Source organism: Hippocampus guttulatus, chromosome 7 (genome assembly GCF_054856545.1).
Source record: "Hippocampus guttulatus isolate MCC_2025c chromosome 7, RoL_Hgut_1.0, whole genome shotgun sequence".
Lineage (NCBI taxonomy): Eukaryota > Metazoa > Chordata > Actinopteri > Syngnathiformes > Syngnathidae > Hippocampus > Hippocampus guttulatus.
The window spans coordinates 23,565,338-23,587,762 of NC_141267.1; the positions used below are offsets into that span (position 1 = coordinate 23,565,338).

General features: G+C 53.2%; 3 protein-coding genes across 12 annotated transcripts; 2 read left to right on the plus strand and 1 right to left on the minus strand.

Annotated features, from left to right (window-relative positions):
* The first annotated feature begins 279 nt into the window (after positions 1-279).
* Positions 280-9,085, plus strand: cherp (calcium homeostasis endoplasmic reticulum protein). 2 transcript variants are annotated; one of them, XM_086114982.1, is made up of 20 exons: positions 280-448; positions 1,398-1,571; positions 1,705-1,743; positions 2,636-2,820; positions 3,535-3,672; positions 3,743-3,894; positions 4,531-4,642; positions 4,763-4,852; positions 5,015-5,195; positions 5,721-5,881; positions 5,978-6,223; positions 6,305-6,497; positions 6,770-7,029; positions 7,168-7,301; positions 7,378-7,464; positions 7,764-7,937; positions 8,030-8,137; positions 8,401-8,495; positions 8,564-8,749; positions 8,855-9,085. In XM_086114982.1, the coding sequence occupies exons 1-20, from the start codon at positions 424-426 to the stop codon at positions 8,890-8,892; spliced, it is 2,778 nt and encodes a 925-aa protein (XP_085971108.1). In that variant the 5' UTR covers positions 280-423; the 3' UTR covers positions 8,893-9,085. The 2 variants fall into 2 exon arrangements, with proteins under 2 accessions (XP_085971108.1, XP_085971109.1); XM_086114983.1 differs by lacking the exon at positions 1,705-1,743.
* Positions 9,086-9,762: 677 nt separating this feature from the next.
* rhpn1 (rhophilin, Rho GTPase binding protein 1) lies at positions 9,763-15,808 on the plus strand. 4 transcript variants are annotated; one of them, XM_086114988.1, is made up of 15 exons: positions 9,766-10,436; positions 10,535-10,791; positions 10,877-10,992; positions 11,330-11,458; positions 11,531-11,606; positions 11,710-11,787; positions 11,870-11,994; positions 12,522-12,688; positions 13,182-13,378; positions 13,469-13,625; positions 13,794-13,910; positions 14,002-14,196; positions 14,274-14,588; positions 14,662-14,814; positions 14,894-15,808. In XM_086114988.1, exons 3-15 carry the CDS (start codon positions 10,958-10,960, stop codon positions 15,424-15,426), a joined length of 2,277 nt encoding a protein of 758 aa, XP_085971114.1. In that variant the 5' UTR covers positions 9,766-10,436; positions 10,535-10,791; positions 10,877-10,957; the 3' UTR covers positions 15,427-15,808. The 4 variants fall into 4 exon arrangements, with proteins under 4 accessions (XP_085971110.1, XP_085971114.1, XP_085971113.1 ...); XM_086114989.1 differs by lacking the exon at positions 10,535-10,791 and having other exon boundaries at positions 9,769-10,436; positions 14,274-14,350; positions 14,436-14,588; positions 14,894-15,212; XM_086114984.1 differs by lacking the exon at positions 10,535-10,791 and having other exon boundaries at positions 9,763-10,436.
* Positions 15,347-19,071, minus strand: atpaf1 (ATP synthase mitochondrial F1 complex assembly factor 1). 6 transcript variants are annotated; one of them, XM_086114994.1, is made up of 9 exons: positions 18,574-19,067; positions 17,983-18,091; positions 17,843-17,905; positions 17,703-17,765; positions 17,463-17,513; positions 17,292-17,339; positions 16,944-17,018; positions 16,720-16,827; positions 15,347-16,316 (listed from the first exon to the last, which is right to left on the minus strand). In XM_086114994.1, exons 1-9 carry the CDS (start codon positions 18,786-18,788, stop codon positions 16,125-16,127), a joined length of 924 nt encoding a protein of 307 aa, XP_085971120.1. In that variant the 5' UTR covers positions 18,789-19,067; the 3' UTR covers positions 15,347-16,124. The 6 variants fall into 6 exon arrangements, with proteins under 6 accessions (XP_085971120.1, XP_085971119.1, XP_085971118.1 ...); XM_086114993.1 differs by having other exon boundaries at positions 16,944-17,039; positions 18,574-19,065; XM_086114992.1 differs by having other exon boundaries at positions 16,944-17,039; positions 17,703-18,091; positions 18,574-18,777; positions 18,900-19,068.
* Between the last annotated feature and the right edge of the window lie 3,354 nt (positions 19,072-22,425).

The following is a 22,425-nucleotide window of genomic DNA, read 5'->3' on the forward strand; positions in this document are numbered from 1 at the left end:
GTATATTTTAAAAAGAAGTAATGTATAGGGAAGGCCATAAAAGTGAAAGCACATAAAACTTTCTCTTGATGCGCCCTTTATAATTTATTGCTATAGTGTAAGTTCCTCTCCTTTTCTCATTGTTATTGCCCATTGCTATTGCATTTGTACGTCCTGGATTCCTAAAAGCAAAACATAACAGTGTGAGAGAATGCGAGGTTTTGCTCGTAAGTCCACCACCGACCACTGTCAGGGCCAGGGGCGCTGTAGGCATATTTGACTGCTCTCCTGTCCTCCGCTTCCGCTCCACGGCAGTGAGCTACAATGCGGGTGTTTTTCAAACGTTTTTACCCCTACCTGAAAATTGAGTTAGCAGGGCCGTTTTGTCGACATTTCGGACTGTACTGCACATTTTCATCAAAACTATCATAAGCGGCCGTGATTATGGAGACCCCCACACCCCCGGAAGGTGAGGAATTGCGCCGCGGCTACCTTTTGCGTGCGCCGTTGAGTTGGTGGCTAGCACGGATGCTAACCCGCGCTAGCCTACCCCGGGTGCTGTTTAGCTTTTCGACTGACGCGATTCAAACCCGTAACTCGTCCTAAATCGGACTCGTCAAAATCATATGAGTATAGGGGCCGCATTCACCAGTTTGATCTCAATGGAGTATAGTTGTCGTCGAATAATTTGAAAAGAAAGGGCAATTCCAAATTTGCATTTTGTGTTATTGCGTAAATAATTCCTAGTTCCTATTTGGAACATACTTGCATATTGTGCAATATTGTTCCAAATCATACGAGCAATTAGAATTTTAGTCGGTTTCAGTTCAAACAATATTTTGAACCTGCTGCATGAACCGTTGATGCAGCAAGTGAGATCTCGCTTTAATTCAACACATTTCCTCAATCCTCTGTTAATGTTGACCCCTTCATCACGCCATACAAATTAATGTGGAAAGTTTTCAGAATGAGGCCGCAACTGCCCCCCTGCCTTGTAAACGTCCACATAAAAATACACACAACTTGTGGCAGTGCATGAAAACAACAAAAGGGTTCCACCAAACCAACTTTTTTTTTAAACTGAAGCCGATGATGGACATTTGGCTGTATTCAGTGTGTCTTCAAATGTTTGCATAGCAGACATTCATTTCAACACAAGTGTGCTAGTTGCGGTGCAAAGGTTTGACTTTACAAATGTGGGTAGCTGATTTTCTTTCAGTTTGCATAGCACCCTTGGTTATTTTAGCAATTGTCCCCGCTTTAGTCTTATAATTGACCCTTTTCCAAGTCTCACATTAAACATTTATCCCCTTTTAACAAATTCTCCGCATTTTCTTCATCATTGACACGCAAATTCCTCCACTGATGACATTTTCCAAGTCCCAGAGAATAAGCCTCTATGTTTACTTTCATCACAGATCAGGAGCTACGGAACGTGATTGACAAGCTGGCCCAGTTCGTGGCCCGCAATGGTCCCGAGTTCGAGAAGATGACCATGGACAAGCAGAAGGACAACCCCAAATTCTCCTTCCTGTTCGGCGGTGACTACTTCAGCTACTACAAGTGCAAGTTGGCTCTGGCGCAGCAGCAGCGTACGTACTTCCGCAACGGCCGTCCAAATATGGGCATTTTGCTCACGTGCGACGCCATGAAACGTCGACCGTCTTGCGCGCCGTGTTTGTTGGCGTGCGGATTTGCATTAAAATGTGCTTCTTCTCCACTTAGATCCCTTTTCCCGTGATGGGGAGGAGTATAAATCTGAAGGTATTTATTTGGATGCAAAGCTGCCAGGTCCATTCAGAGTTTCAGCTTTTTGCTTGTGCTTGGCGACTCTTAAGTTTGTTTTTAGTTGCTTCTTTTGTCCTCATGGCATGACATTGTATTTTGTGTTTTGCCATGCCGTCTGGTTCAAAGGGGACGCAGAGGGAGCTCTGTTGATTGCTGCTGGTACGATGCAGATCCGTCCGAGAGCGGTGCGCAGATGTTGCTGTAGGCGTCCGGTCAAACTGCTGTTTAAGTTTTAACTCCTACCACATGCTTTCAAAACTGTTTGGAGTTTAAATGCAGAAGCTCGGTCGCGTCGGCATGGCTGGCCAACGTTAGATTTGATCGCACAGCGTGTCTTGAGATGCCAAGGACCCGATTTATGAGTATCTCAAGGTATGAGCCGCCATCGGTGGAGATTGTTTGCTTTGACTTGAGGTACGAGCGCAGAATTCTACCTCGTGTATTTGAAACGACAAAAGTACCTGCAGAAAGGCCCGCTAGCTGAATGCTGATGCTGGTTAGCATCTATGTCGAGGGGTTGTGATCCCGCTGGCAATGGCTTGAACGCAACTGGTTGGGCAGACACCAAAACAGTACTCGGTCAAATTATTTATCCTCCGCATTTAATGATTAATAATGCAGCTAGCTTGCTCATTATATGTCAGGAATTTGTTTTGGAGAAATCGGTAAACAACCAACTCCTCTATCAACGTGCCTTTCGAGTCGGCAATATTGCCATGCCCCCCTTCTTGTTTCCATCTCGCAGGCAGAGTTGGATGATGAAATGTGTTGACCGCGTCTGCAGGCATTTCATCCACGAGGCGGTCTCCTCGTTGACATTTTGGGTGAACGCGCGCGCTGACGCCGCGTGCGCTTCCCGTGTGTGCAGAGCTCTACAACCCGGGCGCTTTGGACGTGCCGGACATCCCGCCGCCGCCCATGGCCATGTTGGCGCCGCCGTCCTCTGCCGCCGCCGCCGCCGCCGCTGCGACCACACCCGCCATGGATGACCTCATCCAGCAGAGTCTGTGGAACCTGCAGCAGCAGGAGCAACACCTGCACACGCTCAGACAGGTGCGCACCTCCGGCGTGCGGATGTGTGGAGTCGCGGCGATACGAACTATGCCTGGATGGCGTTTTGAGGCTCCCGTACAAAAAGTCACATTTGACTTTTTATGAATCCGCAAAAAGAGGGTGGCAGTCAAGGAAGACCCGTGCGGCAACAGAAATAGGATAGGGCCTCGCCGTACCTTTTTACAACAAGCTCTGCTATTTCACCCGCCGGTAATCTGAAATGATAAATGTGGTCAAGTCACGTTTGAAAACACAATCTGTGTGTAGCGTCCGTATCGACTTGAGAGTGGGACGCAAAAGTGGATTTCTGGTCTAGGCTGCAGCGGGTGCGCGTGTCCCTCCCGGGTGTGGCCCTCTGCAAGATGATTGTCATCAAACATAAGTTGATGATAAGATTGAGTGTCTGGTTTGGTCCCTAGCATCTGTCGGAAAATTGGTAAAAAATGTTCCAAAATGAAATCCGATGTCTGCCAATGTTTTACTTTGATTCAAAGCACCGATAGTGCCCGAATATTTACTGTCGAGGCTGAAATGTCGAAGAGTTGGACAAATTCTAATTAAAAAAAGGTCTCCAAACGATCACTCGATTATCAAAATAATTAATTCTTTTGATCCTCAATTAGTTGTTGCTAACTGATTGATTGCTACACACTCGAGTGTAGATGTGGCATATTCACGCGACATCTGACATCTATCCTTCATGTGTGCGCGTAGGAACAAATGAGCGCTGCCATCGCGGCGGCGGCCGAGCAGCAAATCCAGAAGTTGATCGCGGAAACTCAGCTGGACATCGGCGAGATGGACAGCTTGCTGCAGCCCATCATCGACACCTGCACTAAAGATGCCATTTCAGTAAGCGGTCGGGAGCCACGTGCTACCTAGCCCCGACGATTAACTGCGCTAAATGTTGTTGTTGTGTCAGGCCGGTAAGAACTGGATGTTCAACAACGCCAAGACGCCACAGCACTGCGAGCTGATGACGTCGCACCTTCGCAACCGCATCGCTGCCGAGGGAGCGCATTTTGAGCTCCGCCTACATCTCATCTACCTGACCAATGACGTGCTACATCACTGGTAGGCAATGTGCAAATGATGCAGTCTTTGTTGTCGCAGTGTAAGGTAGCGTGGGCACGCGAGTGCAGAATGCTATCGACGGCACGCGAATGTCTACATGGAGGTATCGGCACACTCCAAAAAGTAAAATAAACCAGGTTGGAGGAGGGGGCTACTTCGAACGCACACTTTCTAACCAGATATATTGAAAATGTCAGTGCACAGGGCTCTTGCATAGAAATTCTCTTTCCGAGTTAGCACACACAAAACTCCCGAAGAGGAAACCGATATTAAGTACAAGAACTCATTTTGTAGTTAAAAAAAAAAAAAAAAAAATCAGCTCACTCTAAGATTAAAATTTGACGAGCTCCTCCCGAAACAGGAACTGACGTCAAGTGCAAAGGTTAAACTTGGACTTTACCAGAGAACAGCCACACGAGAGCTCTGAAGCAGTAAAGAGCAGTCCCCGGTCCAGAGTCCTTAGCAGGCCGACTCACTGCAACGATACAAATGACACGAGTAACTCGCCGTTACGCCCGCCGTGATGGGGCAAAGCTGCGAGCCACTTCTTCTCTTTCGGCCGGACGTTGTATGTCATCTCTGTGATATCTAGCGGCACATAGCGCAGCTCTAGCATGTGGTGCCTTGCCTTTGCAGTCAACGCAAGCAGCAGAAGGATTTGTTGGCAGCTCTGCAGAAGGTTGTAGTTCCCATCTACTGCACCAGCTTTTTGGCCGTGGAAGAGGAGAAGCAGCAGAAGATCACCCGGGTGAGGGCCTTTCTTTTTCTTTTTAATTTTCTTCTCAGTGCGCACCGATAGCGACTTCATGTCAACTCGCCCACATGAGTAGCTTGACCTCGTGGCTGAGCTGGTCCTTCTCGTCCTCAGCTGTTGCAGCTTTGGGAGAAAAACGGCTACTTTGATGAGGAGACGATTCAGCAACTCCAGAATCCAGCGCTCGGTCTGGGCCAGTACCAGGTGATAACTACAAAACTTGACCTTAATATGAAACTGCAGATTTGTTTTCACAAGAATCCAATGTTAGTCCCCCGTTTCTGGGGTTAAACCCTCTTGCCCCCCCCCTTTTTTTTTTTTTTTGTTTGTTTAAATTGGACCCGTGACACTGAGCCTCTCCCGCAGGCCTCGCTGATCACCGAGTACGCCAGCGTGGTGCAGCCCATCCAGTTGGCCTTCCAGCAGCAGGTCCAAGTCCTCAAGAGCCAGCACGAAGACTTTGTGGCCAGCCTCAAGCAGCAGCCCGCCCCCCAGCTGCCGCCGCCGCCGGCTGCTGATGCAGAAAAGCCCGTCACCGCGCCAGCAGGTGACCCCTTTGCTGCCTGTGTTCTGTGAAGTCCAGAACCCCTGAGGAGAAGAGCAATCACGTGGCCTGTACAAACCGGCTGCCCGCAAAAAAATAAATAGCCTAGGAGGGCTCAGAAGACAACAAACTTGTGAAATCCTTCTCCCATTTCTCATTTGTATAAACGCAACAGCAGCAATGAATCTCAGGATGCAAATCTTGCTGAAGCAAAAGTTTTATGAACGAATTTTTAATTGTTGATTTTCAAAGCCTTGAGGGACACCAAGGAGTGTCAAATTCAAATGTGAGGTGTGACGTCACGATGCTGAATATGATGGAAGCTACGCATTGTCACATTTGTCATTATTTGAAGTGAATTTTGACACATCATGTGACGCCATGGCCCCGTATTTCATCTGGATCACGATTGTTGTCATGATGCCATTATTTGACATTTTCCATACATTTAATTTTGTCATGACATGTACGACTGTCACGCTTGTGGCTATTTTTATGATTCTTATTATTTTTATTTTTTTTTTGCAGCCGAGGTGAAGCCCCCTATGTCGGGTCCTCCGCCCGGGGACTTTGACGAAGCTCCGTCGAGACCCCAGGATCCCAGCAACTCCGGCGGACCCTCGGACCTCCCCCCCAAGCCCGCGTGGTACGACCCCCAGCACATGGGCCCGTGGAACCCCAGCCAACCGGTAAAAAATGCCATCGACAGTCCGACGCTAGAACCGATCAAGTGGGTCAGGTCGTCCCCGCGGCCCCACCCCCCTCACCTCATTTGTCCCCCCCAGCCTCCTTTCGACCCCAACCAGCCGCCGCCTCCGTGTCCGCCCTGGAACAGCCACGAGGGGATGTGGAATGACCAGAGGGAGCCGGGCAACTGGAGCGGGGGTCCGCCCAGAGAAGGGGGCCCCTGGAGCGGTCCCGATCCGGGTCCCCCTTCTTGGAATTCGTACGACCAGCAGCCTCCATGGGGGAACCAGCCCGAGCAGCCGCCCTGGGGTCAGAGGGAGCCGCCCTTTCCGCCCCGCATGCAGGCACGAGACGCACGGCCACACGCGCGCTTACTTTCTGTCGACGACAAACCTCCGACCGTTTTGTTTTGTTTTGTTTCACAGAGGCCTCCCCACTTCAGAGGCCCCTTCCCACCCCACCAGCAGCCGCCGCCCTTCAACCAGCCCCCGCCGCCGCACTCTTTCGGACGCTTCCCGTCGCGCTTCATGCAGGACGACTTCCCGCCGCGACACCATTATGACCGGGCGCCCTACACGCCCCACCGTTTTGACTACTCTCAGGGGGACTTCCCCAGAGGTGGGTGGGCCACCACGCTTAATGCTAACAAATAATAGAAAACACTCGTGAAAATGAGCATTGACGTTGCGCTAGTTGGGAACTTTCAAACGACTGCTGCTTGAGTCGCTTGGCTGAGAAAGCGATCTAAGAACACGACTCGGCGGCACAGGGTACCCATTGATCTCGTCTTGATTGACGGACCCCGGGTCCGGACAAAAGACACGCGGCGTAAAATTCCGTTCACCAAACGGCGCTCTCTGTGCATTCTCATCTCGTCGGTCCGCTACCAGACATGCCGGGCCCGCCGCCGCCGCCTCCTCCCCACCACTCCAGCCAGAGGCCGCCTCCCTCCGGCATGGGGGGTGACCATCCTCCGTGGGGCGGGGGGCAGCACCCGGACTACGGGCCGCCTCCCCCCCACGGCTTCAACGGCCACTCGCCGCACGTGCGCCACCGGCAGCCTCCGGTTCCCGTCCAGGACGATCCTAGCCTGGTGCCCAACGTCCCGTACTTCGACCTCCCCGCTGGCCTGATGGCGCCGCTGGTCAAAGTGAGTCCGGCAGAACTGCAGCGGAGTCGAGGTGGAAACGATTGCGTGTGACTGCACCCCGTGGGCTTGCAAAATGTCCAGAAGGCGTCCTCTGAATTTTGGAAAATCCGCGACCCCGACTGACTTTGTTCTCTGCAGCTGGAGGACTACGACTATAAAGCTCTGGATCCAAAAGACATCCGCCTGCCACCGCCCATGCCTCCCAGCGAACGCTTGCTGGCCGCCGTGGAAGCTTTCTACAGCCCCCCCTCCCACGACCGCCCACGCAACAGGTATGCACGTCGCTCGATTGACTCGTCCGCGAGGTTCCGGACCCTCGTGAAGTCTTCCTTGTCTGCGCTCTGCCAGTGAAGGATGGGAACAGAACGGCCTCTACGAGTTCTTCCGGGCCAAGATGAGAGCGCGCAGGAAAAAAGGTCAAGAGAAACGCAACAGGTGCGTTTGCCACGTTACGCGGGCGCATTTCTGTGTCTCGAAAGAGGAAGCTCACGGAGTAGACTTTTTTTGGGGTGTGGGGGGGGGACCAGTGACTGGTGCGGGTTCATCTTCGCTACTTCTACTGTGTAATTCCCCTTTTGGCGTCAGGGACCCCAAACCAAACTCTTTTATTTTATTTATGTAGTCTGAGAAAGGACCAGATTTTTTAAAAAAAGGATAAGCGTCTGTGGCAAAAAAAAAAACAGAACAAAAAACAAGATTTGCGATTGACTTGATGTTTTGTGGTCGTCGCTCAGCGTTCGCATGAGCAGTCGTTCCAGGAGTCGCTCGGGCAGCCGGGGCCGATCTTCCTCACGGTCCAGTTCTCGCTCCTCCAAGTCAAAGTCCAGGTCCAGGTCCAGGTCCAGATCTAGGTCCAGATCTCGGTCCTCGCGTTCCCGAAGCCGCTCACGATCCTACTCGCGCTCCAGGTTTGAGCGCCCGACCGCTACGTGCCGTGTGCCAGGTGCTCCCCACCACCGTGCCGCAGGCTACACGTTGAGTGCAAACTGTATGTCTGCAGATCCAGGAGTGGATCGAGGTCGTCTCGGAGTCGCTCTCGCTCCAGGTCGCGTTCACGCTCGCCCGCCAGGAGGCGCCGAGGACATAAGTCACGCAGCTCCTCGCCGCCGTGAGTACATGCCAACTTGATCAGCGACAAGTTGTACAGTAACTTCAATAATAACACGTTGGGTTATTAGACAGTAACTTTTAGCTGAATTCATTCATTGTACAGTAACTAATAATTAATTTAACTCTTAGTAATGCACTGTACAGGAACATTATTTGTAAGATCTATTAGTAGCTGTGATTGTACGGTAACTTTTGGTAAAACGCATTGTAGAGATATTAGTGCATTAACTCTGAAGTCATTTTAACGAGCACTTGCGGCAGCTCCACGTCGTCCGCGGGCGTCGCCCCCTCCAAAGGTCCTCCAGACTCCCGCCTGGGTGAGGAAAACAAAGGACATCAGCTCCTCATGAAGATGGGTAAGACGCGCGTGCGCTTGTGGCCGCGCGTAGCCTGCCCCTTCACCCATTTGCGTGCCTGGCTTCAGGCTGGAGTGGGTCCGGCGGTCTGGGTGCCAAGGAGCAGGGCATCCAGGACCCCATCAAAGGAGGCGACATCCGCGACAAGTGGGACCAGTACAAGGGCGTCGGCGTCTCCCTGGACGACCCCTACGAGAACTATCGCAGGAACAAGAGCTTCAACTTCGTGGCGCGCATGAAGGCACGAGAGGAAGGTACACATGCGCACGCAAGCACGCACGCACCAAAGGTGGCGATTCACGTCAACGGGGAGTGATTGCGAATACACAAAGTCCAACTACTGTCCGCTTTGGCTTCAGTGAACCGAGAACCTCCGGAGGCTCCTCCCGCAGAATGAAGTCATCAAAGAGCGCCGCGACACCATCACTGCTTCTTACTTGTCACCCTTACCGCTGTCATTAATGACACATTTCTGTCTACTTTTCAGTGTGATGATTTTTTTTTTCAATGACATTTATTTGTAAAACAGTCATAGAGTGATAGCAAGTGTTGTGCATACCGAAGCAAAATAAACGACTTGTACTCGAAAATCTGACTTAGTTTTTATATTTATATATATTCTAATTTATTTTGCAACAGAAATAGAATTGTTTTTGCCATTTTGATTTGATTTGAGCCACAGGGGGAGCAGTGTGGCCCAACAAATGGAGTCCCCACCGGCTTGAGCTCAGATGGTGAAATGCACGGGTTGAGGTTGTGAGGATGTGATACGAGGTTTTACCTTCTGCTTTGCTGGATCATATTTTATATATAACAGACATCAGCGTGTATTTCGGTAAAGTGACCAGACTGAAATATTTGCACATTCACGCACTGATTATGAAAAAAATCAATCTCTGGAGTATTATTTGAGTTATTTTCGGGGTGTACGCCGCCTACTGCCCAAAGGCAGCTGGGTTAGGGCAAGCTCAAGCACGCCCGCGACCCTGGTGTCGATAAAGGGAGTTTAACGGATGGAATTTTGTCTGCAGGTCTGCTGAAGAAGGGCTCGTGAAGTGTGGTCTCTCCGCGCGCCTCAAAACGGGTCGTTGCAATGGATTAGTTCACCACAAGGTGGCGCTCCATTCTCCACATTGGATTTTTAATTTGACTTAAAAAGAAGACAATGCCTCATAATCAAATTCAATCATCGACCGTCCGTCCATCCGTTTTCTCATCGGTTTAGCTTCACAAGGGTCGCGGATAATTGACTGCGTTACGCTCTACTTTTGAGGAATCGTCAATACGTCTGAACCACGCCGCCTCCCGTCTTAAGCTCAGCAAGTAAGATGGCTGATGGATCTCTGGTGGAGAGACTTGAGAGGGCCCCCCCAAAAAGGTTGGGAACCACTGCCCCAAGAAGCGCCGCGGGACAGGTCGCAAAGCTGCCGTTGCCGCAGCAACGGCAGCCGTTTGTGATTGGTCATCTTTCGCTCTTAATGCTCAATCCGATTGGTTGCGGGCGCTGCCGTCTGCAAACGCTTGACGTCGAGCGGCTCTTCGATTGGCTGCGCTGGTCGACGAGCAAGCGGTTCGTCGAGGTTTTTCCGAGCTTCTGTTTGCAAAGTTTTTGCTGGCTTCATCTACCGATGGTCCCGTCGCTGAACCTTGAAGTTCGGGGAATGCAGAGAGCGTAAATCCGCCGCTGTTGTTGCTTCGCCATGGAGGACCGTCATCACGCGAGGCAAGTGGGGCTGCACTTTTTCTGCTTTGTGCTCCTTTGTTGACAACGTTCGAATGGCTGGCTGGTCAGTTTGTTCCAAAAAGGCTCCTTCCTCTGCTGTGTGTGTGTGTCGTAGCGAGCCCGAGACGTCTCCGGCGCGGCGTGCCCTCGGCGATGATTCGGCCAGCTCGATGCCGTCTCCGGCGGAGGACGGCGGCCACAGTGGAAGCATCCGAAAGGCAAGTAGTCATCGGCTTTCGAGCGACCTGCTCCCGATCATTTCTCGAGAGCAGGTCGGCAGCTGGCAACGGAGGCTAATCCTCCCCCCCCCCCGCAGCCACTCGGCGGATTACTCGGCCAGTGGGCGCGCCCGTTGGAGCGGAGCAACATTTGAAGGGTGATGAGGGGGACGAACGGCATTGGGCAGAGCGCCCGAGCGCGAGACGAGACCCGGTGTCGGTGCCTGTATCGCTTCGGAGAAGTAATCACGTGACCAACCCAGGAAGTGTGCCGTCCGCATGTGCAGCGCCAAGTTGCGTTTGGAAGGAAACCAAACTGTATCGACATGACGTGGGCTTGTCGGACGCAGATGATGTACTTGCGCCATTGCCTGTGTCTGTGTCGGAGTTTTGCTTGACTTCTACATGGATTGCTGGAGAATATTTTCTCTCCTCCGCAGGGATGCGAGCCTTTTGCCCAATCGCAACGCGGCCAGCTGCAGAACAGGCGCGCTCGCATCAATCAGCAAATCAACAAAGAAATGCGCATGCGCGCTGGAGCCGAGAACCTGTTCAGGTGAGCCGCCGTGCCAAATTTTTGCCCCGTGCCCTTTGGCCGCCTCGGGTGAAAGACATTTTTTGCTCACGTGCGCACCGTTTGAAAGCTCTCGTGCTATTGTAGACCACGTGAAAACATAAACAACATTACTGCTCCAAAGTCTCCCGGCGCCACTCTTGGTGGGTGGAAACAAAAACAAAAAAACCTTTTGAATGGAGCCGGAGGGATCGATACTGTCGTCAAATCGCAATAACTTGCGCGCGAGCCTTCGGGCGTCACCGTCTTCGCTTCCTCTGGTTGGATGCCGAGTCCATGGCCGCGTGTGGCTTTTTTTTATTCTTATTTTTTTTCTTAGGGCAACCACAAACGCCAAAGTGAAAGAGACGGTGGCTCTGGAACTGAGCTACGTGAACTCCAGTCTGCAGTTGCTCAAGGAAGAACTGGAGGATCTGAACAGCAACGTGGAAGTCTATCAGACAGAGAGGTGCGGACGTCGACGCGCGGCCGCAGCGTTTCAAGTCAGACGATTGAGACCGGCGCTCTCTCCTCTCCGCAGTGAAGCCGCCAAGGCGCCGATGATCCCGTTGGGCTTGAAAGAAACCAAGGAAGCCGACTTCACCGCCCCCATCCAGGTAAAGACGGCGGCCCCGTCCGCCGCCTCTCCCGACGTCGACGCGGACGCCGTCGCTCTCCTTCGTGTCGGGCGATTTCATTCCGGCCGGTGTCGCCTCGCAGGACTTCATCTGCCAGCACTACGGAGAGGACGGCTCGCTCTATCGCGAGGAGATCCGAGAGCTGATGGACCTCAGGCAGGTGAAGAGACTTGAACGCGAGGCGCTCAACAAAGGAGGTTTTGCATTTATCGATTGATTTTTTGGATTGCTTTTGGGTGTAGGCGATGCGCACTCCCAGTCGCAACCAGACCGGGTTGGACTTACTGATGGAATACTACAACCAGCTGTACTACCTGGATCAGCGCTTCTTTCCCCCGCACAGCAACCCGGGCGTGCACTTCCACTGGTACCACCGAAGCGGCTTTCGCTTTCAAAAAGGGCGGAGGGCTCCAATTTCCTAGATGACATTTTCGCGGCACTTTGGAAATTTGGCAAGGGTGTTTTCTTACCATTTGGTGGCCGAAAGTCAGACTCAAGTCGGCGCGAGCTCCCAAATCGGTGCACCTGTTGGAAGGGGAGCGCCCCAGTGACCAGCCACTGGAACCTTCAGGGCCCCAATTTCCTCACCTTTTTTTTGGGGGGGGGGGGGGCAGTGAACCGTACTCGGGGGGTTTGGCGTGGCGTGTGTTCAAATGCTCCGAATAGTCCCGATATCATCCGATACGTTTCAGGGATTATTTCATATCGACCGCCTTTATGCTGTTTGATTGGAGACTCGCGGAAGTTCTTATTTCTGTACGGCGCAGTTGTTTTGCATCATCGTATGAAATTTTGGCGTCTGTGAGGTCCGCGCGGGCCCGCCCCCCCCCCCCGAGACGCTGCCGTACGGGTCCGCGGCCGCCTGGCCACCGTGAACTGTGCTTTGTGTCCCAGGTACGACTCGCTGACCGGCGTTCCCTCGTGTCAGCGTGCGTTGGCCTTCGAGAAGGGCAGCGTGTTGTTCAACCTCGGCGCTCTGTACACGCAAATCGGAGCCCGCCAGGATCGGACCACCGCGGACGGCATCCGGCGAGCTATCGATGCATTTCAGAGAGCCGCAGGTACTCCGAGCAGAGCTGACGGCACATCGAAGGCCAAAGCTTGGCTTTTCTCCGGGTGCTCCGCTTTCCTCCCGCGTTCCAAAAACATGCACTCAAAATTTGTCCCTCGCTGCGAGCGTGAGCGCGGATGCTTGTTGGTCTCTGTGTGCCCTGCGATTGGCTGGCAAGCGGTTCAGGGTGTCCTCCGCCAAGTGCCCGAAGACGGCCGCGGACGGCTCCGGCGCGCCCCGCGACCCTCTTGAGGATCAAGCGGTTTCAGATCATGGATGGACGCGGTCCAGAAATGTCACGTGTGCGCCCAGAGGGTCACAGCGGAGCGCAATTGCTCACGCGCGCACCTCAGAGGGAGCGCTGGTGCCCACATGTCCCCCCCCACCCAAAAAAGATGCTTTTCTGTCATCCGGCACCCGTATTGGAAAATGCATCCGCTTGAGCAGATTGCGGGCGTGTGTTCATTCATTGCGTCCGTTTCCTTTTCCCTGCGTCTGTTTAGGCGCCTTGAATTATCTGAAAGAGAATTTCTCCAACGCTCCGAGTCTGGACATGAGCGGGCCGGCGCTCTGCATGTTGGTGCGCCTCATGGTGGCCCAAGTGGAGGAGTGCGCGTTCGAAAGCCTGGCACTGGCACTGGCACGGGACGGCGATGCCGACCCGACGTCCTCGCTGCGCCTGGCGCAAGAAGCCGCGCGGGTGAGCGCGGCGCCCTCCGCGCGCTTTGGCGAGAGCCGACTTGCTCGGCGCGCACGTTGACGCGTGTGGCCCGCGTCCCCCCCCCCGCAGGTGTCGGACGTCTACCTGCTGGTGCAGCAGAGCATGTCGCGGCCGCTGACGAAGGACTACGTTCCCTTTTCCTGGATGTCGATGGTTCAGGTCAAGGTGGAACATTTCCGTGCGCTCTGCCACCACTTTGCCGCCGTTGCGCTGTGCGGACGCGCGCGTAAGTAACGCCGGGGGCCTCCTTTTAAAAAACATCTATCTTGAATTGATGGATCACACGAAAACAAGTTGAAATTTGCGTCCCCGTGTGAACATTTTTCGGGGGGGGGGGGGGGACTATTATCCTGTGGGATATGGCAATATGGGTCTACTTCTTATGCCGTCGTAGTGTCCGAAGACGTCGGCGAGGAAGCGGAAAAGGCCTTTCTTCACTTTTATGTGGGCGCGCGCGCGGGGCCGCCGCTCGGCCGGCTTCTGAGAGACTCCCAGCAAAGACGAAAGTTGGGTGAGTTTACACACGCGCGAGCGCGCCGGTCCCGATCCAGACGTTCGACCGCCGAGAGAAAGAAAGAAAAAAAATGCCACGGCCTTTGAAGGTAAAGCCCACCTGCGGCACGCGGTGATGAGACACGAAGAAGCCATGCGGCTGCACGGCGTGTGTAGGAGCTTGCGGAAGATGGACACCCTGCAGGACGTGCTGGCGGCGACGCACAAGCGCTCGCTGGACATGTACTCCGAGCTGGACCGAGAGGACGACTTTGACCCAACGCCGGAGGCGCCGGAGATTCGGTGTAAGTCGGCGCCGCGGCGCTCGCTCCGCTCGAAGCGCGCGCGGTCCTGAAACGGTGCGGCCCCTCTGCGTCGTCAGCTCAAAGCCGGCGAAAGCCAGACGTCGCCCCGCCCGACTTTGCCGCCGTCCGGGCGGCGGATATCTTCCGCAGATTGGTACGGACCGAACGAAGCCTTTGGGCCCACGCGCGCCGGCGGCCGCTTCGAATGATGCCGACTCTTGCGCTTTGTGCGTCGGAAGGGGCCCTTGTCGGTGTTTTGCGGGCACGCCCGCCGGGGGCCGGCGCGTTCCGTCTGCCTGCCGAGAACGGAGGGCGGCCTCGGCCTCGGCCTCACGCTGCGAGGCGACTCGCCCGTCCTGGTGGCCGGCGTGGCGGCAGGAGGCTGCGCGGCGGTGAGACGCCAACGCTTCACCTTTTGCCATTTCCATCGGTCGACTCTCCGGAATAACGACCTTCGTCGCTCAGGAGGCGGGACTGCGGGAAGGCGATTACATCGTGTCGGTCGACGGCCGGGACTGCAAGTGGGCGAAGCACGCCGAGGTGGTGGGCTTGCTTCAGAACCGCGACGTCAAAGGAGCTCAGGTCGCCGTGGTCGCGCTCCTCTCGCCCGACGCTCAGGTAACCGCGGAGGAGCGCATTTGCGCTTGCGGGGGTTCCCGTGCGCCGCCGCTAACGCGACGTCTTTGCGTGTCGACAGGGCGAGAAAAGGCCCGCGGCGGTCGCTCGCGGCCGCGGCAAAGAGAACGCCGACCGGAGGCCGACGTCTCGCTCGGCCGAAGGACGCGGCCCGGCGTCGTTGCTCAACTGGAACAGGAAGAAGAGGGAAGGCAATTTGCCCTTTGGAGCCACGGGGGCCATGCACTGAGACGGACGGGACCGCGCAGGAGCCACTCGGGGCCGCCCGGTTACGCTTCCCGAGCGAGAACGGACGGCACCGAGAAACGGCGTTTGGAAACCGCCACCTCGCGGTCGAGTAGCTCATTTCAGAGGCCGGCCGATCAAAAGCCTCCGGCGAGCACTTTCGACGCATACGGCGCGCCCAACAAATGGGACCGCGAGTGCGGCGAAAACTCACGGCTGAAACGAGGCCTCGATGCTCTTTTGACCTTTGACCCGGAATCATGCTTTCAAATCCACGGGGGGTCGCCCGGCCTGCAAAATGGCTTTATCGTGCCGCTTTTCCAGATACATTTGAAACACAATGCACAAGAAGTCAAGGAGACGTATTGAGAGCAATCGCATTCCCTCCACTGCCCCCCGTCCCAAAGCAAAGGCTCTTAACATGTCCGAATATGTTGACTTGTAGCCGCGAGAACATCAAACTACTTCCAGACAGCCTTATGGCCTCGACCGTTTCCGTGCTTGTCCATAACTAACTTTCTCTTCTGAGATGACTCCTTCGCTTCCTGTGTTGTCACAGTGTTTGCTGTGGTACCCCCCCCCCCCCCCATGTCGCCAATGAAAAAAACATTCAAACATGGATCCGTACGTAGAGGGTGACCCAAAATGATTGTGATGGATTCGACAGCTGCTACAAGCGATGCATTATGATTATTCTGCGGGGGGGGGGACCCTTCAATGACTTTTGTTTAAAAATAAAAAAAGACTCAGACGGCGGTGTTTTGGCACGGAAACCTTCCAGAGCAGGTCATTTAAATCCGCGCGGGTAAAATTCAAGAAAGTTTCATTTCAGCGTTCTTGCAGAGGGGTCAAGAAGTTCAGGAGCAAGAGCGACCGGTCCGAACCTAAGCTCTGAACTGGACCGCATGAGAATGTCCGCGTCAAATGAGCTCCAAAATGTCCCTCAGTCCCAAGTCAGGAATCGGGGGGGGGGAGCCCCGGCACGCGTGCAAGAGAAGCGCTTCATCCGTTCGAACAGCGCCATCCCTTCGGATCGGGCGGTGGCGGAATGGCGCCGCCGCCGCGCCTCAGTGGCCGCTTGAGGACGGAGGACCGAGCGCGGGCCCGACGCCGCTCCGTTCCAGCTCGGCGATCACCGACGTGTGTTTGAAGTCTGCCGGCCGGCGGTTAAAGGTCTCCACCAAGCCGAAGGCCCGCTGCCCGCCGGCGCCGTAGAACAGCTGCACCTGATTGGCCAAACACTGAGCCTGCGGGACGGTCTGCCGCCAGGGGGAAAGAAAAGACACGCGAGTCAGACGATCCTCCGTCGGGCGTCTCCCGGTCGGTCCAGAATGCTGCCGCTACTCGGGAGAGCGAGCGCGCCATTCCTGCCTTTTTTAATTCTATACAACTCAAAATGTATTGTATTCTTGGGCTTCGGACTTTGTTGTGAACCGTCCTGGCTATGAATCAGTTGTTTTCTCGTTTGAATTCTTTTTTTGCTCGCCGTACAGGACTTTGTATCCAGCGGTGGGGTTGCTTTCAAGTGCCGGAGAAATACACTTGAGGTGAGTTCTCCTGCTTCTATCGTGCTCGTGTCAACAAAAACTCGGGGGTCAAACTCAAGCAAAAAAAAAAAAAAAGTTGCCAGTTGTGCTCCCAATTGGCGCTTTGCCGACTTACGATGCATTTGCTCTCCAGATCGGCCGTCATGAGCACGATGCCCTTGTCGTCCCTCAAGTCCGGGAAGTGATGGAGGATCATCTGGCTGGGAGCGCTCTCGCCATGAGTCTGCGCGACAGGAGGAAAAAAAACAAAAAAAAAACCCCATCAAGGCCACTGGACGGGCCCGCAACTGCGCAGAGGAAACGGGTGACTTTTGAGGGGCGAACGTCGGCGCCGTTCACCTGGATGTTGATGAGGGAGGTGAAATGGAGGCGGTGGGCGGACCACTGACCCACAAAGAACTCGTAGCCCTCCTCCTGCGGCAGCGCATACAAGAACTGGAGAGCCAACAATCACCGCGGTGGGCGGGTGGAAACGGCGTCACGACGCTCAACAGCAACGTGATTTCAGCGAACAGAGTTTTTAGCCCATGTTTGGGGGAATGACATGGAAAATTCACAAACGATTGCAACCCCGCTCACGACTAACGGCCGCCGTTGTCTTTTCGATATTCTTTCAGCGGAGCCCGAAAGCAAACTGCGCCACCGACACGTGTGAAGGAGAAAAGGCGGCGCTACGCTCCCGCTTACCGTGGGACACGACTCGGCCCGAGCGCTCATGAGCTCGTAGGTGCGACTCTGCGGAGACACGTACACAACACGTTGGATCGCGTTGAGCCGCTCGTGCGCCATGGGAAAAGGACCCCCCCCCCCCCCCCCCACTTTGGAGATGCATTTGATGCTGTCACGTGCGGCGCTCACCGGGATAACGGCGCCGATGGTGTCCTTGCTGGCGTAATATTTCATCCAAAGCTGAGCGACGTCAACGGCGGTCAAGGCAGCAGGAAGCAACCACCGTGAAAAAAATTGGGGATTCGCAGTCATGAGAAGAAGCACCTTTTCAACAACACCGTCTTCGGATTCGGCGACATCCAAACACTTTCTCAGCACCAAAATAAGTGGTGTTCAAAAACAAAACAAAGCAAGAAGGCCGCGTCTCACCTCTGCAATCTCTTCGCCCGTCTTGTCCTGGATCAGCTCCATGTTGAGGATGGAGCCCAGCGACTACAGAACAGAACGCGACCGCCGTCATCCTCCTGACCAGCAGCAGCAGCAGCAAGATAAGCATGAGGAGGCCGCACCTTATTTTGGGCAAAAGCTCCAGATGCTCTCTCGGCAGCCGCCGACCCGCGGCGCTCCTCCGACTGCAAAGACGAGACAAAAAGGTAGAGCCAGCGCCGCAGCGGAGTTCTTTGCGATGGGCAATTTGATTTTCGTCAACCTGCCGCTCCACCAATCCGACAAACTGCGCTTGCTCGGAGCGTCCCAGCGCTTCTTTCTTGGACTCGTGGCGTCGCTCCATTCTGGCCTTGAACTCCTGAGGCTTGCAACTGAAAATGGAGACCCGGAAACCGGGCGGTGGATTCGCCTGAACGCCGATGACCCCAAAGGTGGGCGATTTGGAGTCCAGCTGGTGCCGGACGTACAAGTGACTATTTTCAGCGACAGCTAAAAAGAAAAGCCACTCCGTGACGGCGCCGCGCTGCAATCCCATTCCGATTCTACCTTAATCCGAATAAGAACGGTTAACCGATCGAGGAATTTTAAACGGTATTAAAATATCGCCCGAACACTGACGCTCGGTAAAGGTTTGGCGATTGCGACGGTTTGGGTCCGGTACTCGAAAGGCAAGCGGCAGCGCGGAGCGGACGGCGTTCCTTCGACTATCTCGGAACGACACACGGGGCAGCCGAAAGAGATTCGAACGGGAAACCGCTGACTGTCGGGCACACTTGCTCACCACTACCGAGCCGCGCTGCGAGGCAGGGATGATACCGGCGTTGAGATGTGTCACATCAGCTATCCGACTGACCTGCGCATTTTCTGGATCTTTTCCTGGTATTTGTTGTAATAAGGGTTGTCTTCCAATTCCGGCTCTTTTCGCACCGCGAAGGCCCGAAAGTGAGCCGGGACGAGACCAGGTATCAGCGGCCGGATCCCCGTCGCCCTGACTGCTAACATTCCCCTGTACCTACAAGTCAACTGGAGCAAGGCGGCCGCCATCTTGACATCGCTTCTGTCCCACATCAATTTCGGTCCGGCGAGGAGGAGCACACCGTGGCCAAAGGTTCGGTGCCAAAGAACAAGAAGAACGAGTCAGGCGCGGCTCGACCACTTTACACGTTTGACCTCACCCACTTTGGTTCCAAGCGTTTTCTTTTTTCCGCTTTTTTTGTTGTTGAACTACTTTCCTTTAACGATGCGCCGTCTTATGACATCACGCCAAATATTGTTTTTCACATTTCCTCTGACACCGAAAAGCAGAAACTGACGGAAGCCGAAACCGGGAATCCGCCCTCTGCTGGGGAAATATAGTACTGCGCCCCATCTCTCCCCCCCCCCCCCTTTCTAAGCGGAGGAGGTCTTTTGACCGCAACATTTGAACCCTATGACACTTAGAACAGACGCTTAGCGGGCTTCCGTGGCTCAAAAAACCTCTGTTCACCCAGAACGGACGACAAAATGGCCGTTTCTACCACTGCCGTCAAACGGTTTAATAAGCTCCGCCCTGACCAAGAAAGTGTTGAAAATAGAAGCGCGACTTCACTTAGAAAATATTAAAAATAAAAAAAGTCGCCCAGAATCCGGGGTCAAAGTTTCTGTCCATCCCACGTTGAGCCACGCCTCTCCGCAGCCGTGGATACTCGGGAAACAGCTCATCGCAGTTATTGTAGTACGCTATCGCGCCACATGGTGGCGCATCTTTAATTTATTGGATCACCTTTTTCCTTGAACGTCCGTAAAACGGTCGGTACACTTTTTTTGTTAATCTTTTTGCGTGCCAACATATGTTAACAGTACTGTACTTGTATCACACTGAACCATCATATCCTTTATCTCACCATGATGTATTGAGTGGTAAAAGAAGGAACCATTGCAAATGTTTTAATCAACACAAAGGCAAAAAAGTACAATGATGTTGACCCGATGCTCATCACATGACCAATGGCTTTCTGATATATATATTTTTGTTTGCTTCTTGGAGGGGGGGGGGGGGGTCCCGTGTAGAAGATGCATATTTGATGTGCGACTCTGGAGGCTTTTACCATTAATTATAGAGAAACACTAAGCTCTCCATTTGCCGGACAGATGTTATTTTTTACTTAAGGAGAGAAAGGGGACTGTTCCATAATTCAGATGTCATCCCCTTCACGAGAGAACAAATAAATAAATGAATAAATGAAAAGTCAAAACCACAAACATTTGCTCCTCGACTCGTGTACGCTCGTGTAACGCAACGGCAAGCGCGCGCGCACTTCCTGTATTTCCTCTGCATTCTGCCACTTAAGTGCTCTCGCAGCAGCCGCCGCCGTGTTGTTCCATTTTTTATTGAGCCGGCTTTTCAAAAGTATTTCAACAAATCACTTCCATCCCCGACGGCTCTTTTGGTAACCCTCGGACCGGAATTTTTTAAAGGTGCTTTTTTTTCCTCCTCAAATACAGATGGAAACAGGACATGTGGCAAAACGACTTTACGTTGACACAAATTGGAACGGCAAACATTTTGGATGAGTACATCGCGAATCTTGGACACTCTTTGGATGTCGGTGTATTATGAGCGAGCTACTAAATCCATCCATCCATCCATTTTCCGAACCGCTTGATCCTCACTAGGGTCGCGTGGGGTGCTGGAGCCTATCCCAGCCGTCTTCGGGCAGTAGGCGGGGGACACCCCGAACCGCTTGCCAGCCAATCGCAGGGCACACAGAGACGAACAACCATCCACGCCCACACTCACACCTAGGGACAATTTAGAGCGTCCAATCAGCCTGACATGCATGTTTTTGGAATGTGGGAGGAAACCGGAGCACCCGGAGAAAACCCACCCAGGCCCGGGGAGAACATGCAAACTCCACACAGGGAGGCCGGAGCCGGAATCGAACCCGGTACCTCTGCACTGTGAAGTCGACGTGCTAACCGCTGGACTAGCGGGCCGCCCGCTACTAAAATCGTACTCCTAATTTCTTCCTTCCATTTCAGGTCAAAGGAAGAATGGCACAACATTCCATTTCATTCTCAATTCTGAATTCATTCTTCTGTTCGTCTTCGACCCGAGGAATGTGCACAACCTGCCGCGCACGCGCCGGCGCTGCTGCAGGATGAGCCGCCCCTATGAAATGGAACCTTCGATGACGCGGCGAGGAAATTGCGTCGGAGGCTCAGCGAGGGAGGTCAATCTCGATTTGCACGAGGCGACGTGCGCCTTCGCGGGAGGTTGAGGTTTCATGTCGGGCCTTGGGGTTTGCGTTCGCTTGCCCTCCCTTTGGCAACTTGAAATCGTACCCCTGGGTCGGCGCGACCTGAGCGTTTTTCACGCCTCTCGCGCGCACACAGAATTCATCTCCCCCTCTCATGCGCGCTGGGTGGAAAAAGGTTGCGGTCGGCAGCGGAATCTCGGCGTCTCCGAAAGGGATCCCATTAAAAGTGCATGAGTGTGTCTAGGAATCAAGACAGTGACTCTGCCGCACGCGCGGCCGACAGCTGCGCGCACGCGCGCGTGCTCGTCCGTGTTATTTATTCATGTGCAGAGAGCGTTATTAGGGCGCGTGTAGCATTCGAGCTTCAGATGCCGGATGCACGACAAAGGCGAAGTGAAAGCTGAATGTTGCTGTTGTTTCTTGCTGCGCGGAAAGGCTCAATAAGGCGACCTTTCACTGCTACGGGCCCTGAGCTCTTGAAAGAACGGTTTTCGCTTGCCATTGATTAGGGATTTGGGACCCCACAGGAGTCCCCGCTGAGTCCCCTCAGGAGTGAATGAAGTATGAAGTATCAGGTTTGTATTGCAGCAAACGGAATCAAAATTAAATTCATTGTATTTCAGTGCAGAAAGGGTTCTTTTTGGCAGCACCTCTGATTGTTCAATCACCTACATTTTCACAAGTGATGTGTCGGTCGCGAACGAGCCGGTACAAATGGCCGGCTCTTTGAAGTGAAGGATGAGCCGTTTTGAGCCGAAAAAAACGACCATGTATAGTAAGGCGTTTTTAGCCCAAAAAAACGACCATGTATAGTAAGGCGTTTTTAGCCGGAAAAAACGACCATGTATAGTAAGGCGTTTTTAGTCGAAAAAAAACGGCCATGTATAGTAAGGCGTTTTTAGCCTAAAAAAAACGACCATGTATAGTAAGGCGTTTTTAGCCGAAAAAACGATCATGTATAGTAAGGCGTTTTTAGCCGAAAAAAATGACCATGTATAGTAAGGCGTTTTTAGCCGAAAAAAACGACCATGTACAGTAAGGCGTTTTAGCCGGAAAAAAACGATCATGTATAGTAAGGCGTTTTCAGCCGAAAAAAAACAACCATGTATATGAAGGTGTTTTTACCCGGAAAAAAACCACCATGTATATTAAGGTGTTTTTAGCCGAAAAAAACGACCATGTATAGTAAGGCGTTTTTACCAGGAAAAAAACGACCATGTATAGTAAGGTGTTTTTGGACGAAATTTTTAGCCGAAAAAAACGACCATGTATAGTAAGGCGTTTTTAGCCGAAAAAAAACGACCATGTATAGTAAGGCGTTTTTAGCCGAAAAAAAAGACCATGTATTGTAAGCCATTTTAGCCGAAAAAAACGACCATGTATAATAAGGCGTTTTTACCCGGAAAAAAAACGACCATGTATAGTAAGGCGTTTTTAGCCGAAAAAAACCAACCATGTATAGTAAG

What these genes read in the sequence shown, in the direction of transcription:
- cherp (XM_086114982.1), top strand. Translation starts at nt 424, where the DNA reads ATGGAGACCCCCACACCCCCGGAAG. An exon ending in ACCTGCACACGCTCAGACAG is followed by an intron (nt 2,821 to 3,534) that starts GTGCGCACCTCC and finishes GTGTGCGCGTAG; the next exon opens with GAACAAATGAGCGCTGCCAT. An exon ending in TCAGCTCCTCATGAAGATGG is followed by an intron (nt 8,496 to 8,563) that starts GTAAGACGCGCG and finishes GCCTGGCTTCAG; the next exon opens with GCTGGAGTGGGTCCGGCGGT.
- rhpn1 (XM_086114984.1), top strand. Translation starts at nt 10,272, where the DNA reads ATGGCTGGCTGGTCAGTTTGTTCCAAAAAGGCTCCTTCCTCTGCTGTG. An exon ending in CCAGCAAAGACGAAAGTTGG is followed by an intron (nt 13,911 to 14,001) that starts GTGAGTTTACAC and finishes CGGCCTTTGAAG; the next exon opens with GTAAAGCCCACCTGCGGCAC. An exon ending in CGGCAGGAGGCTGCGCGGCG is followed by an intron (nt 14,589 to 14,661) that starts GTGAGACGCCAA and finishes TTCGTCGCTCAG; the next exon opens with GAGGCGGGACTGCGGGAAGG.
- atpaf1 (XM_086114990.1), bottom strand. Translation starts at nt 18,788, where the DNA reads ATGTGGGACAGAAGCGATGTCAAGATGGCGGCCGCCTTGCTCCAGTTG. An exon ending in AAGATCCAGAAAATGCGCAG is followed by an intron (nt 18,092 to 18,573) that starts GTCAGTCGGATA and finishes CTCCATTTTCAG; the next exon opens with TTGCAAGCCTCAGGAGTTCA. An exon ending in ATCTGGAGAGCAAATGCATC is followed by an intron (nt 16,317 to 16,719) that starts GTAAGTCGGCAA and finishes CCCTGGCGGCAG; the next exon opens with ACCGTCCCGCAGGCTCAGTG.